Source organism: Podarcis filfolensis (assembly GCF_964270895.1).
Source record: "Podarcis filfolensis genome assembly, chromosome: 10".
In the NCBI taxonomy this organism is placed as follows: Eukaryota; Metazoa; Chordata; class Lepidosauria; order Squamata; family Lacertidae; genus Podarcis; species Podarcis filfolensis.
The window spans coordinates 757209-773128 of NC_139612.1; the positions used below are offsets into that span (position 1 = coordinate 757209).

Below are 15920 nucleotides of genomic sequence, written 5' to 3' on the forward strand. Positions count from 1 at the left end.
AAGGGAAGTTGTCTTGCATATCACAAGGCACTTAAACACCATTTTGGTACCAGGGGAGCTTATGCATATATGGAGCAGCTGTACAGCAGCAATGCCTCCCAAGTACAGAAGCCTCTTGCTGCCCTCTTGTGTTAACTACACTGCACTTCGCCTTTGCCAAATCTGAGCCTCAGCAACTTCTGCACATTTTTTCCTTAGCACTTGACAGACCAACATAATTTTGTTTATCCTAGTGCAACGTCCCAGAAAGCTTGTCGCGCTGGAACCTCTTGTTCGTTGCCTTAGTTTGACAAACACCAATGCTGAAGAAACAGCACCAGAGCAGTCCCTGGAACACTTGTACACTCAGGGACGTGGGTGGTGCTGTAGTCTAAGCCAATGAGCCTCTTGCGCTTGCCCATCAGAAGGTTGGCCATTCGAATCCCCACAACGGAGTGAGCTCCCGCTGCTCTGTCCCATCTCCTGCCAACCTAGTAGTTCAAAAGCACACCTGTGCAAGTAGATAAATAGGTACCGCTGTAACAGGAAGGTAAACAGTGTTTCCGTGCACTCTTCCGTGCACCCAACTGTCTTCTTCTACCTCCTTTTCTTAACTTTATTCTCAACAACAAAGCCCCAAGTGTGGTCGGTCGCACATGACCCACTCACCAACAGGGAAATGACACAAAGCAGAAGGAAATGGCACTGCCACACAAAACACACAGTCATGGGATTTGTCTGTAACCTTTTTTGCAGCTGTGTGGTATAGAGCCTGCTCAAGTTTAAGTGTGCCTGTGAGGAATCTGCTGAAGAGGAATCAACTTTACTTCGAAGTTCAAAGCAAAATCGTGCACAGTTCTATTGTTGTGAAGCATTAATGCTGGTTTTAACATTAAAAATGTTAGTTTTATTTTGATACCTGTATAAATACACAATTAAATGGAGTCGTTTTTAAATTTGCTACTGTATTGGCAATGAAAACTTTATTTCCAAAAGTAAAGCAGCAAAAATACTGAATAAATAAATTGACAGAATGGTTTGTTTTGTCATCTCCATATAACTGACAGCCTTCATACAAATTAAAATATTGTAATGAATAGAATAAACCAATGGTCTTAAAAAAAGGCTAGGATATAAAAAAGTAACACTTTCTGACATAAAAAATACAGCACAGAACTAAAATAAATCTGAATACAGTTTTTTCTATTTACATGGATAATTAAGGCCCAATTAACATATGGCAAAGCACATTTGGAATTCATGTAAATTTGAGAGTTGGGGCAGGGGTGGTGATGAGAAAGTATTATTCATTCTACCACCCCATAAACGTACAATATTGCAGCTACAAGGTACAAACCATGTTACCAACCTAAACCTCCTCATATTACATATTAGAGACACAAAGGTTCTTTTGAAAGCTGCTGTTCTTAAGATTCATGTGAATGAGCAGACCCATGAACGATGAACATTTGTCTTCAGGTCTCATACATATGTAGGGCAATGGTCACACTTTGAGCCGGCCCCCTGAAATCAATGGACTTTAGTCATTTCAATGGGTCTAACTCAAAATACAGCTAACAGTTTCACCCATAATCTCAAGCTTTATATTTGCAAATATTCTCAGACACGAGTGCCTCATACCAAGTGTCACCATCTCTTTAGAAATATAAATATTTCTTCTCTGAAAACCTGTGTGCTCTTATTCACAAAGCAAAATGTCTATTTGAGGGCACGCTTTAACAAACATAATACTGACTGAGGTAATGCGAATCTTCCCAGAGGCCCTTTACAATGACCCTGAGATCAATAAGATCAGCTGCTAAATTATGTCCCTAACACCCTTGGAAATATTTGTGGTTAATTTCAAGGCAAGGGTGCTGCTTCTTTGTTTTTTAAGTTGGGGGGTGAGCCTGGACCAAGTCTATTTGCACCCCTGGGCCAAACACAGGCTCCTGGACAGACTTCTCCAGGTCCCTCAGTTGTCAACACAGTGGCAAAGGGAGGACACCAGTTGCCCCCAAGGAACTTTGCCAGGGGTCACTTTCCAGGTGGGGCTTCCCACACACAGGTTATGGACCTGGCACTCATTCCCTTTTCCAAGGAGTTCTCCACCCTCAATGCTGCCACAAATGCTGACAAACTCAAACAATTAAGTTTGCTCTTGTATAGGACTTGACAAGAAATGCATATATGCTCAAGAAAAATTGGCTACCACACCACTCTGTTGATTTTGTATCTCATGCTTGACTATTTTTCTCCTTCCATGTTAATGCCAATTTGAGGACTCCAAACCACCCAGGGCTTAGTTGTTCTGACTAGTGCAACAGTAGATTAATGCAGTCTATTGTCTCATTTGTTGAGAGGGGGGAAAGGAAAAATCGTCTCTTCTACGGACTTTTTTATTTTAAGAAAGATATTTTATATTTTCACAGGTTTATTTGAAGAGTAACATTTCTAGTGATAACCATGAAAATCAAACACATTTCTGTGTATTTTCATATATTTGTTTCAGTTTGAAATGCATCTTTATTTATTTTTAGAATATAGCAATGAATGAGGAGCATTCTTAAATGGAAATGGAAGCTTGATTTAAATTTTGGTTTGCTTATTAAATTAATCAAGCTACTGGTTTCTATAAACTATTTTATTTTTAAAGGACTTTAGAGATATATCCCTTAAATGTTCTGCTTTGTGAATAAATAGGTGTCTGCATACGATGCACTGACTTCTGGACATTCCTTGAAGTAAGAAAGAAGCCTGTCCTGCAATGAAGGGTCTGAACAGACTGTGTTGACCTAGGGGCATGATCCATATAAAACAGTCCCCTTAAATCCCAATGAAATGAATGAGATTTAAGCATTTAATTGTACGCTAAAGTCCCAATTCAATGAGATTCCAATTTCTGGAAACTTTAAGGCTAGTCTTAAAAACGATTCCTGAACTTATGGGTAAATGAGTGCCAAACTGTCTGCAGGAGCAATCCTAGAATGTTGCCAAGAAAGTCAAAGAGCCCTTTATGAATCCGATGATACAAGTTGTTGTTCACGCAAACTGAAAAATAGGTGAGGTCTGGATTCTAGTATGTACCTTGTAATCTCTTGAAATACCCAGAAATAATTATGATCTTACAGTTCTGTTTCAATACATGAGTCAAATAATCATAGATCCAGTTATCAAAACAAAACTTGCCACGCACAAGGATTTTTATGCACTTATTCATCTATTTCGCTTGCACATGCACTTTTCTTCTCTACACCTACCTCTATTGTTCTTGGTTTCATAAATGAATGAGTTCCCATTTTAAAAGAGGACAATTTCATTGGAGTCTTTTTTGCAATGTAACAAAGGACCAGAAAAGTTTGGGGTTTTTTTTGCACTTTTACAGAACTTAAAAAAGGAATACTGTTTGGTTATTTAAGCAAGACTGGACCTGCACAATAGCTGATCTCTCTCTTCCCACCCACCTTGCTGGAAGCTGAACACCAGCTGTGTGTTACAGATAGGTAGCCGTGTTGGTCTGCCATAGTCAAAACAAACAAACAAAAAAATTTCTTTCCAGTAGCACCTTAAAGACCAACTAAGTTAGTTCTTGGTATGAGCTTTCGTGTGCATGCACACTTCGTCAGATACCAACGACGTATCTGACGAAGTGTGCATGCACACGAAAGCTCATACCAAGAACTAACTTAGTTGGTCTTTAAGGTGCTACTGGAAAGAAAATTTTTTGTTTGTTTGTTTTGACCAGCTGTGTGTGGCAAACACCATCATGTGGCTTGATAAATCTCTTGGTTTTGCTGCCTATCTGGTACTGCAGAAACAGGAGGGTTTTCAAACATCTGCCTGGCTCAGTGAGTCAAAAGTAGCACATGACAGCATTATACTGAGTTATTGTGTCTTTTTGGACGAGGAAGGCCTATGACGATACAAGAATGCTGTAAGTAGGGGGGAAATACTATAGTGGAAAAAATGCTAGACAAAAAAACCAAACCAGTGATAGATTCCTTTGGCATGACTAAAGATGTCTCATAGTGTTTTGTACTTAAGTGTATTTATTGTGGCAAAATATTTCAAATATAAATTTAATAAAAAAATCTACCTAGAAGATCTTCACATACTGAACCCCTCCTTATGAAGTGAGGATTAAGTCCCATGGAATAAGTCATTGTAAAAATCCTGCAATGATTCCAACATAACATAATTTGCAACAGAGAAAAAATATCAGAGGCTATTTTAAAGATTCTGCATCTTTCTCCCCTAACAACATTCTGTCATTGTGAATCACTGTAGTCTGTTTTCATTCTAAACTCATGCACGTGCAAATTCTCTCCCTCATCAACACATAAACACCCTTTCAGGCTGCAAACACCCTTTGAGAATGGAATTACAAATTAAGCCTGGCACAGGGCTTCCACTGAAAAGGGCCCCCCTGTGTTGCATTCTCCCCTCTCCCCTGTAGCGTGCAAGATTCCTTATTCCAGGTTGTGACATTAAACTGAATGTGGGAATGGATGTGTAGACAGGGGGGTAAATTCACAACATGGTGACATCAGGGAATGACACAAGTGATTCTACAAGCATGAGTGGAGATGGGGAGTAATGAATATGGAGTGCTGTTTAAGGCAGCAGTCCTGGGTTGGGCTTAATATGTAGTCCTGCTCTTAGGCAAGAAGTGTTCCTATGTCATGGCAACATTCACACATCCACTGATCAAATGGAATAAATTAAACCCCTGTTTCTTGCACTACAACCAGCCATTTATGCTGCTAAGAAATAATACTTCTCTAAATGCTTCCAAAATAGCAATTAAAAAAGATAGGTATTTGCACTATAACTATTTTGCACCATTGCTGAAGTGCTCCTCCACAGTCCCTTTTGTTCTTCATTGTCATCAGTGCTTGGGGCAGGATTCCAAGTTTATTGTAGATCTGGTTTTGTAAAAAAAACAACACTCACAACAATGCTTGGCAGCTTCTGAAAGGAAGTTTTTCTCTCCCCACACATCTCTGGGAGAAGAGATGCAAGAGGGAAGTGCATATGGCCCACAGTACCTGTCTAGGTCCTTTCCAGCAGGGATATCTACTGTTATACATAAATGCCCTCTGGGTTAAAACCAGAGGACAGTGGATTCTGCAGGATCCGAAGATTGCTAGGAAGCTGTCTAGATGAACCAGGGCGCTTCAGGGATCCAGTATGAAAAGTTGTTTCTGTGAGAGAAGAAGGTATCTGTTAGCACAAAGGACAGATGAAAGACATCTGCATCAGCTGCTCTCCCAAGTCCATTGTGATCTTGCCTAACTTTCCATGGACTAGAATCCTCCAATGCTGACATATTCACGATGATGATAATTTTATTATTTGTACTCTGCCCATCTGACTGGGTTGCCCCACAAATGTACACACATGTGTGCAGAAAAGAAGGTGCTTCTTTTCTCCCCCCCCCCCATGAAGGGGAGAAGGTGGTGTGTGATTTTGTATTTTTATTTCTTTTCTTTTTGCTTAGGAAGGGAAAGTGGATGAGATAGGCTTATTTCGCAATTCCTACAACATACCCCTCTCAAGCTCTGTTTGGGAAGTCTCCAATTCAGTAGGTTCTGCTGGTAGCACAGTGACCTTTGTCCCTGTTTGCTGGATAAACTGCTGGAGGTTGACTTGCCGTAGCTCCTTTGTCAGCTGCTCTAGTTCTTGTTCTCTTTCCTAAAAAAAAGATGTAAACAAGCTTATTCACACATACTTAGAAACCAGGAGGGTATGGTTTCACTTTAAAACAGAAAAAAACCATGGGTGGTGTTAAAGATTTGCAATATCTGTTTTCGAGATCCTTATTTGGAATTTGCCATTTCCTCACAAAACAATTATATTACGATGAACTTTATACCATATGTGCACATACTTCACCACAGCCCAGCACTCAAGGACCCTCAAGTCTTCTTTAGTGATAATCAAATGATTCTTTCAGAAACTTCATGTGTATAATGTAAATGCCAACTCATGCACTGACATTCTGCCCTTACCTTGCCCTGGAAGCCACATTAAGGTATTTTTAAGATTCCACGTCTGTGAGTTATGGAAGCATTAGCTTGCACACACAGAGAGGGACTGAAGGGAATGTGCAGCTCATTAAGAGAAGGGAGCACATTATGCATCAAGAGGTGAAGTAGAATTTGGTTCATCATATTGCCTCAGATTTAACCCAAATCTATCAAAGCAGTCAAATTCCATCACCTGAAAAGATTGTGGAAAAACTGAAGAAATGGAGAAAATGTACATAGTGAAAATGGTTCCAAAGCTGATGTGCTGACGATTCTTAAGGTTATAGTATCTGTATTGCAATAGGGGCAGACGTTTCCTTCTCCAGTGGTAATGCTACCTATAGCACTATGAAGACTAAGATTGTGCCATTTACCTTCCCGCCGGAGCGGTACCTATTGATCTACTTGCACTTTGATATGCTTTCGAACTGCTAGGTTGGCAGGAGCAGGGACCGAGCAACGGGAGCTCACCCTGTCACGGGGATTTGAACCGCCAACCTTCTGATCGGCAAGTCCTAGGCTCTGTAGTTTAACCCACAGCGCCACCCGCGTCCCAGTAGTGGCCAGTAGCCAGGTGCAAAATGTGCCTGGCTAATTTAGAACAACACCCCCCCCCCACCCACACAGCTATCTCCTCAGTTGATGTAAGGGGTTGGTGCTGCCAAAACTAGCAGAGATAAAGCTCCAGGCGCACAGCCATGTTCTGCTTTGAAGATTTATTTACAAAGTTCAAACGGTTACAAGAGCTTCAAAGGCACGTCCGTGCCTGTCTCAATCAGATGCCTCGAATGGCGTTCTTTTGCTCCTCCTCCCCCAGCAGGCCCATCGTCGAAAGGACTATTTCCGGGCTCTGGCTCCGAGTCAGATGAGAGACTGCTAATTAGCTCTTTCGGCTCTCTATAAGTGCTTGTCTCCCCCCTCGGCTCTCTAGCCGTTTGCATTTCCCTGACAGTTGATCACCAGGGAGGGGGTGGTTTGCATTTCTGCCCACCACAGCTCAGGGTCTACTTTGATTTTCTCTCTCTTTGCTGCTATCAAAAGCGGGGTCCTTGGCATGAAACATACACTGAGGGGAGGGGGGCTGGATTAGGTCCCTTAACTGGGAGTAAGCCAGTAGGGTTTATGATGCCATGCCATCCTCTCTAGAAGTCAAACATTTACTGGCCAGAAATATGATGTAACATGTGATACAGTATTTCCTCCATTGGGGTGGGGGGGGGGGAGAAAGAAATGTGTGAAATCAGTACACATCTATGATATGCACTCCATGCATTGAGTTCCCTGCTGCATCATGTGTGGGATACAATGTCACCCCCCACACTTAGAACATTTGCAGGATTCTTACTCGTGTATTTGATCCAGACTATAATTCTTTCCACCAACATTTAAAAATCTTGTCTCTAGAATGATGGGATCTTGAAACATAAAACAGAATTAAATGGAATTCGCAGGATTTTAGCAAAGCCTAGAACATACACAAGAGATCTTTCATGTCATATAAGAAATGTTGGATTTATTTGTTCTAACTATATAACCTTGGGTAGCATCTTGACATTTTCAGCAATTCTGTTTCCATGTAAGAATGCAGTATTTATGAAAGATATGAGATATGGCTGCCAAATCCATACAAATATTTCTAAATTATTTTTCATCAGCAGCAGAAGTATCACTAGGTTTAATTTTATGGACTCCCAGGACTCCCAAGAGTTATTTGCTTGGTGGTAAAGGTAAAAACCCAAGCGACTAAGTAATTCTCCCTCAAGAATGTGCACAGACTATTATGACCTCCCCACATACATCTTGGACCAATGGCTTGCTTGCCCCCCCATTTGTTTTTCTATGCCATTTTAAAATTATATGCAAGAGCTCTTGAGTGTGTTGAAGGTTACATTACATTACATTACAATTACCAGAGCTTAAACTCTTGCCACGTTTGCATTCTTCTGTCCCCACACAGGGAGAGGAACTGAAGCAAGGAAGTACAAAGTTATGTAGAAAAAATGATTGATATATCATGCCTGCTTCAGAGGGAACCATGGGATGAGGAGTGCGAGGCCCTCCAAATGTGGCTGGCCCACCATCAACTCTGACCATCCTCCAATAACATATGCAGGGACAGGTTCCCCACAGCTGACCTACATAGTTTGTAATAAACCATTCACCTTTACTCAAACATTAGACACAGTCTACTATTCCGTATATGACATGGTTGAAATCATGTCACATTGAATAATTTAGCCGACATCAAGAATTAAACCTGGTCCATGTGAGATGGACCCACTCACCTGTAACCGCTTGGTGGCTTGGCCCAGAGACCTTTCAACAGCTTTAATGCCGTTTTCCAGCCTGAGACTTTGCTGTCCCTGAATATCGATTTCACCCTTCACTTTTTCAATCTTCTCTTTGACTTCTTCTTCGTTTACTTTTAACTCCTGCACTTCCCGGTGCAACGTTTCCGCCTCAAGGCCACTTTCCATGCTATGGATCTGGGCCACATATTCCTTCAGTTTGCTTTCACAGTCCAAAATCCTGTGCCTGATCTCCTGGAGCTGCTCCTTGAGTTGCTTCTCATTTTCTTGCTCGATCTGGAGTTCATTTTCCCAGAATTCCTCCTCTTCAATCTCTACCTCATTCCTTTTAATCTTCTGCTCCAGTTTGACAATTTCATCTTCCAGGCTGTAATTAAACTTGTGCTCCCAGTACTTGACTTCAGCATCATTTGAATCCAGCTGTTTCTCAATGGACTGCAGCTTCTCTGTCTGGAAATGAATCAGCTTCTTCAGCTCATCAACCGTTGCCTTGCAGTTGAGAACTTTCTGTTTGAACTCAGACTCTTTGCCTTTGCCAAAAATGTCCATTAATCCTTTTGCCCCTCCTGTGAAAGTCAACGATTTCCTTTTTGGCTCCCTCCTTTTTATCAACTTATCATTCTGAGGCCTTAACTTAGCCAGTGGAGGTAAGCTCTGGCGGTATAAAGTTCTTTCTGGTATCCGAGCAACACTGTCTGAAGTTGGCCTCTCGCTGAGAGATGGCCCAGTACGCCGCAATACTAACTGCACATCACTTGCATATTGCCCCCATTTGTTCAAGGAAATGATAGGATTCTCATGAGGTGCCAGATGTCTCTCTGTGTCTCTCCATTTTTCTATCAAGGTATACCTTCCTGTACGGCCTAGAAAAGAAAATACAATGATGTCTCAAACTTTGGGTAAAATATCTAGAACAGTCCAGTAGAGGGTGCCATTGCACAATGAGAGTCATAGGGCAGTCAGTAAACCAGTGTTTTTTTTCTAGAAAAATAGGCTGGTTCTCGCCATGAAGTTTTTACAGTAAGTGCCACACTTTTTAACAAAAAAGAGGTGCCAGTACTGCATACCATTGAGTACCCCCTGAAAAAAGGACTGAGTCAAACCATATTATCAATGTAGGCTGAACCCACATAACCACCTATTTATGGAAGCTAAGGAAAACACCATCTTTAACTGCACTGCAGCCAGCTTATTGGGTCACAAGTATTGTGAGCTTTTTAAAAGGTGAAAGATTTATACGATCTGAAGAGAAACCAGAGTATACTATTGTGAGCTTTTTAGCATATTGTTCCATTACAGTGGTACCTTGGTTCTCAAACTCCCAAAACCCGGAAGTAAGTGCTCTGGTTTTTGAACGTTTTTCAGAAGCTGAATGTCTGATGCGGCTGTCAGCTATTGTTTCTGGGGCACCTGCACCAATCAGAAGCTGCACAATGGTTTTCGAACATTTCGGAAGTCAAACGGACTCCCGGAATGGATTAAGTTTGGCACTTTTGTTTTTGCTATTTATTTTGCTCTTTTTGTTTTTGAGGCTCTTTCAGTTAATTTGTTTTTGTGACTGTGTGGGAACCCAGTTCAGCTACTGATTGATTGACTGACTGTGTGACTGCGGAAATGGATAAAAGCCCCCCATCCAAACGATGACTATCATCAACACAGGTAAGAAAATAATAGTACAGTACATTGATTATTGCTTTCATTTTATGGGTCAATGGTATCATTACATAGTAAAATTCATGTTAAAATCTGCTTTAGGGGTTGTTTTTAAAAGTCTGGAACAGATTAATCCGTTTTGCATTACTTTCTATGGGAAAGCACGCCTTGGTTTTGGAACGCTTTGGTTTTGGAACAGACTTCCAGAACGGATTACATTTGAGAACCAAGGGAACACTGTACTTTTTAAACTGACTTTCCCCACTTGAGCTATGACAATCTTCATAAAAATTTGAAGAGGGTTGGAAGTCTTGTTTGTTCTTCTTCATGAAAATGCAAGCTTAATAATGAACAGAGCATGAATTTGGAGCCAAAAATACTGTGGGTTATTTGTAGTGGGGCAGTTCTCTTCATTGCTTTCTAGTGGCACGTCCCATTTACGTTTGAACTCCTGATAGTAACCAACTGTCATGGATAGCAGCTGAAATGTATATGAAACAAACATAGAAAGAGGAATACATATAAGCACTAAAGGAAAAGTGCACGGGTGCAGGTGCAATGAAATACATTTTTTTCACGGCAGGGCTAAGATAAGGTTACCAGATTTTTTTCAGTGAATCCAGGGACACTTTTTAACTTCCTACTAAATAGATGGATTTTGTCAGGGGACTGATTTGTGGAAACAGGGACATCTGTATCACATACAAATACCATCTGTAGAATACCAGCAAATGTGGTGGTAACTACTGTTACTACTCGTAAGATTACTATTAGGAAAATACCCTATTATATATTCAATATTTTATTGTTATTAGATCCTATAGGGCCTGTTTTTATGGTTCAGCATTATATGCACTCATCTTGGTCTCAATGTTGCAGTGTGCTTTTTACTGTTAAATTCTCACATTCCAATAGCTAAGCAAACTCTAAGCTGCTGTGTTAACTAGAATGTGCAAGATTACCCATAAAGAATGTGGAACTGTTATTTCCTGTTGGTCTTGGTAGGTGTTGTACTAACACTGAAGATAATCAAGTTACGTGAGAGGATTTTATATATAAAAAAAGATTACTTCCAAGTATCAAAAATATTTACATAACAAGAAATGACATGAAAATATAGAACACATGCAAAAAACAACCACCATAGCTGTAATAAGCATAAGTACATTTCAAAAGCGTTATAAGAATTTTAAGAGGCTGGAAATGGCCTTTCCTGGAGAAGTCTTACCCAATGATTTCTCTGACTTGTCCCAATGGAGAAGAAGAAAAGCCTTCCTGATACAAGTCATAGAGATTAAGATGGCTGAACCCAACACTGACTTTTCTGCCTAATGTTTATACCCTGAAACTTAGGAACATTGCTAGTAATATCCAACTTAAAAGGCTCTCAGATAATCAGGAACAATTGAGTTATTTAGTTTCAGGTTATGAAATATTATGTGATTATATTAACCAGTTTGAACTGGGAAAAGAAGAACATAGAGCATCATGTAAACATATGCTGGAATGGAAAACTATTATTTATGAAACAAAGCAATGTAAAGAAATAATAATTGAGATTTGATTTGAGAGTGAGACTGCTTTGTACTGAAGTGTTTTCCTTCTTGGCTCTTAGATTTATGATAAAATTAGAAATATATCAAGCTAAGACTGTAAACACTCAAAGATAGGTCTGCTCTGAATTAGTAGTGCCAATACTATTTATTCTATACAGTGGTACCTCAGGTTACATACTCTTCAGGTTACAGACTCCACTAACCCAGAAATAATACCTTGGGTTAAGAACTTTGCTTCAGGATGAGAACAGAAATTGTGCTCCGGCGGGACAGCAGCAGCAGGAGGCCCCATTAGCTAAAGTGGTGCTTCAGGTTAAGTCTAGAATATATATGCTCACAATAACACTTTATGAGGCTGACACTGAATTGTGTTTTAATATTTATTGGAATTGCAAAATATTGGCTGTTAAGGGTTACTATGATGTATGGTGCCATGCATCATTATGTATTGTTTGTTTGTTCTTACCAGAGAACAATTGCAACCTATATATTATTTGTTAATATTAATAATCTAACTGAATCTAACAATAAACCTAACTGAAATTATTGAGTCACATGCAGAGCCAAGTTGTAGACTGGAATCAGCACACACTTTGGGAAGCTAAAACATCTATTTGTGGGTTGCAATGAACAATGTACTTGTGGTAAAAAGCAGCCTATCCTGGTAAGGTAAAGGGACCCCTGACTGTTAGGTCCAGTCATGGCCAACTCTGGGGTTGCGGCGCTCATCTCGCTTTACTGGCCGAGAGAGCCGGCGTACAGCTTACGGGTCATGTGGCCAGCAGCACTAAGCCGCTTCTGGCAAACCAGAGCAGCGCACGGAAACACCGTTTACCTTTCCGCCGGAGCAGTACCTATTTATCTACTTGCACTTTGACGTGCTTTCGAACTGCTAGGTTGGCAGGAGCAGGGACCGAGCAACGGGAGCTCACCCCGTCGCGGGGATTTGAACCACCGACCTTCTCATCGGCAAGTGCTAGGCTCTGTGGTTTAACCCACATGTGGTAAATGCAGCCTACCCCGGCAATTTAAGCATCTCTTTAAAAATTAAGGAGGGAAACAATAAAGCAGCGTTGGTGATGTTCAGGGGGTGGGGGGATGGGGAAACTATGATCCAACACAGTTAATTAAGGTCCAGAGCTTTTAGACTATTTAATAATGCTATTAAAGACTTCTTGTGCCAGCCAGAGAGAGATTTAACTGTAAGCTGTGTTTCAAATCAAGCCAACTGCTTAGCGTAGTCTGCAATTTCAGGTTGGTTTGTTGTTAAAAACTATTACAGTGCTAAAACCAAAAAGTGAAGAAAAACAAGGGGTAACACCTACATTTGCAAAATAACCAAGAACTTAAGTAAAGTGTAGAACAAATAAGCAGCTGTTCATGACTGGGATTATAGTTTGAGAGCTTTGAGTTTTCGTAAGAAACTTGTTTCTACTTTGCAGAATTAAATAATTAGAGCTGGTCTATAAGTGACATTCACCATAGATTCAGGTCATTTCCTTCCCCACGCAGTCCCAAGTCCTACTGCACTCCCTTTGGAGCCGGAGGTAGTGATTTTGCACAACTCTGCCATTTCTTCTGATGGTTATAAACATGCTAAGTCTCCAACTCTATGCATGGTTATTAATATTCATGGTAAGCAATACATGAAAAAGCTTTGAAAATACCATGGTTTCATGATAGCTTTCCTCTTTTCTAGTTCTGTAGTGGCTCAATGTGCTTTTGAAACCACTGTGTTGGGACTGCTGAGATGTGTGAACTGCAATGAAACAGGTCTGTCTGTGGTGAGGAAGGTGAAATATCTGGGGATTAATATGACATCTAAAAATGGGAACTTATTTAAAAATAATTATGAGAAATGCTGGTCAGAAGTGAAAAAAGATCTCGAAACATGGTCAAATTTGAAGCTTTCCTTGATGGGTCGAATAGCAGCTATAAAGATGAATGTATTGCCTAAAATGTTGTTTTTGTTTCAAACATTACAAATTGTGGACAAGATGGAATGTTTTAAGAAGTGGCAGAAAGATATTTCTAAATTTGTCTGGCAGGGCAAGAAGCCTAGGATAAAATATAAGATTTTGACTGATGCAAAAGAAAGGGGTGGCTTCGCCCTGCCAGACCTCAGACTCTATTATGAGTCAGCAGCATTCTGCTGGTTGAAAGACTGGCTGCTTCTTGAAAACACAGACATTTTGGATTTAGAAGGTTTTAACAATGTGTTTGGATGGCATGCATATTTGTGGTATGACAAGGTTAAAGCTCATAAAGCGTTTAAGAATCACATTGTTAGGAGATCTTTGTTTAATGTTTGGACTAGATATAAGGATTTACTGGAAAACAAAACCCCAAGGTGGTTGTCACCAATGGAAGCGAAAGCTCAGAAAAAACTCAATATGGAGGCCAGTTGGCCAAAATATTGGGAAATTTTGGAGCAAGAAGGAGATAGACTGAAATTGCAGAGTTTTGAGAAATTAAAAAACAAAGTCCGAGACTGGTTACATTACTTTCAGATAAGGGAGGCATACAATTTGGACAGGAAAATTGGCTTCCAGGTGGAAAAATCTAAATTAGAAACAGAAGTGCTAGAACCTAAAACTAAAATCATGTCAAAAATGTATAACTTGCTGCTGAAATGGAATACACAGGATGAAACGGTTAAGTCAGCTATGATTAAATGGGCACAAGATCTTGGACATAACATTATGTTTGCTGATTGGGAACAGTTATGGACCACAGGTATGAAATTCACGGCATGTAATGCCTTAAGAGAGAATATTATGAAAATGATATACAGGTGGTACATAACCCCAGTCAAGCTCGCAAAAATATATCACTTGCCCGATAATAAATGCTGGAAATGTAAGGAAGTGGAAGCTACATTTTTTCACCTATGGTGGAAGTGCCCAAAGATCAAGGCCTTTTGGGAAATGATTTATAATGAAATGAAAAAGATATTTAAGTATACTTTCCTGAAAAAACCAGAGGCTTTTCTCTTGGGTATAGTCGGCCATTTGGTGCCAAAGAAGGACAGAATCTTATTTATGTATGCTACAACGGCAGCAAGAATACTTATAGCAAAGCACTGGAAGACTCAAGATTTACCCACTCTGGAAGAATGGCAGATGAAGTTGATTGACTGTATGGGACTAGCAGAAATGACCGGCAGAATCCGCGACCAGGGAGAAAAGTCAGCAGAAGAAGATTGGAAGAAATTTAAGGAATATCTACAGAAATATTATAAAATTAATGAACTTTGAAAAGATGTTGGTTTGAACTTTGATGGTCTTCAGCTGTTATGATAAAGATAATGGGGATTATAATTGTTTTTGTTACTAAATTTAAAAAAGTTGAGTGGAAAATAAGGTGATATTTTAAAAGGAATGTTAAGAGATTAGGATTTGCTGAATTAACAAATTGAACTAGAGAACAAGAAGGGGAGGTACGAGGAAGTCAAAGAAACATGTGACTGAAAACTGTTATTGAAACTGAATTGTTTTTAATTCTTTTCTTTTTCTTTTTCTTTTTGTCTTTATATAAAATTGGAAAATTTAATAAATATTCATTTAAAAAAAAAAGAGATGTGTGAACTGCAGTTAAGTTAGCTGAAACACTGGATGTATGAGTGAAAGACGCAACAGTGGCAGCTCAGAGTTTTTGGACACTATAATAATAATAATAATAATTTATTTATACCCCACCCATCTGGCTTATGAAGAGAAGATCAACACTGGTGAGGACTCATCATCGAGCCTACCTAGTGGCAGAGAAGACTGCAAAGAAGGACTACTTTGCTGCCCCCATTGCATCCTGATTGTGCCGTCCAGCAGAGCTTTACCGGGTAGTGTGGGGCATGTTACAGTCTGGCCTGAAGGAGGTGGAAGAACCAACAGCAGCTTGCTGTGACTTGTTTGCAAAACATTTTGAGGAAAAATTCACTTGCATCCATTGGGATCTCGCATCCGCTGTTACAGCGTATGAATCTCATGGGGTGTGCAGAGCACTGCCTAGTCTTGTTTTGTTGGATGAATTTCAGTTGGTAAGGCTTGAGAATGCGGACAAGGTGCTTGGATCAGTCAGGACAGCCATCCCGGACTCTTGCCTCTCGTGGCTGATAAATGCTAGCAGGATCCGCCATGCGCTGACAGAAGCAACAAAACCCGAAGAATAGGAGCGCACGGATCCCATCTGGAGATCTTTCCTCCGCTGCCGCTTGCATTCCTTGTCATTCTGCGCTGGCACCCCATGCTGGGAGTGTGTGCTGAAAGCGGAAAAGCCAGCAAACGAACTCAGCTTGCACACGCAACAGGATGTGTTGCGCAGCGCCCATGTTACAGGGCGCTACCGGCGCTGTGCGCACAGCCGAAACAGTTAGCCGCCATGCAGCGGGGGGAGGG

The 15920-nt window shown here is 40.5% G+C and overlaps 1 protein-coding gene across 3 annotated transcripts in view; it reads right to left on the minus strand.

Annotated features, from left to right (window-relative positions):
* Positions 1-927: 927 nt before the first annotated feature.
* The window catches only part of RASSF8 (Ras association domain family member 8), a 108953-nt gene continuing 93960 nt past the window's right edge, over positions 928-15920 (minus strand). For all 3 annotated transcript variants that reach the window (XM_083575307.1, XM_083575308.1, XM_083575309.1), the window contains 4 exons: positions 8294-9180; positions 5529-5673; positions 3722-5183; positions 928-3465 (listed from right to left, as the gene is read on the minus strand). In XM_083575307.1, coding sequence (XP_083431433.1) covers positions 5062-5183; positions 5529-5673; positions 8294-9180 — 1154 coding nt within the window. In that variant the 3' untranslated portion in view covers positions 928-3465; positions 3722-5061. The remainder of the gene's footprint in view (positions 3466-3721; positions 5184-5528; positions 5674-8293; positions 9181-15920) is intronic.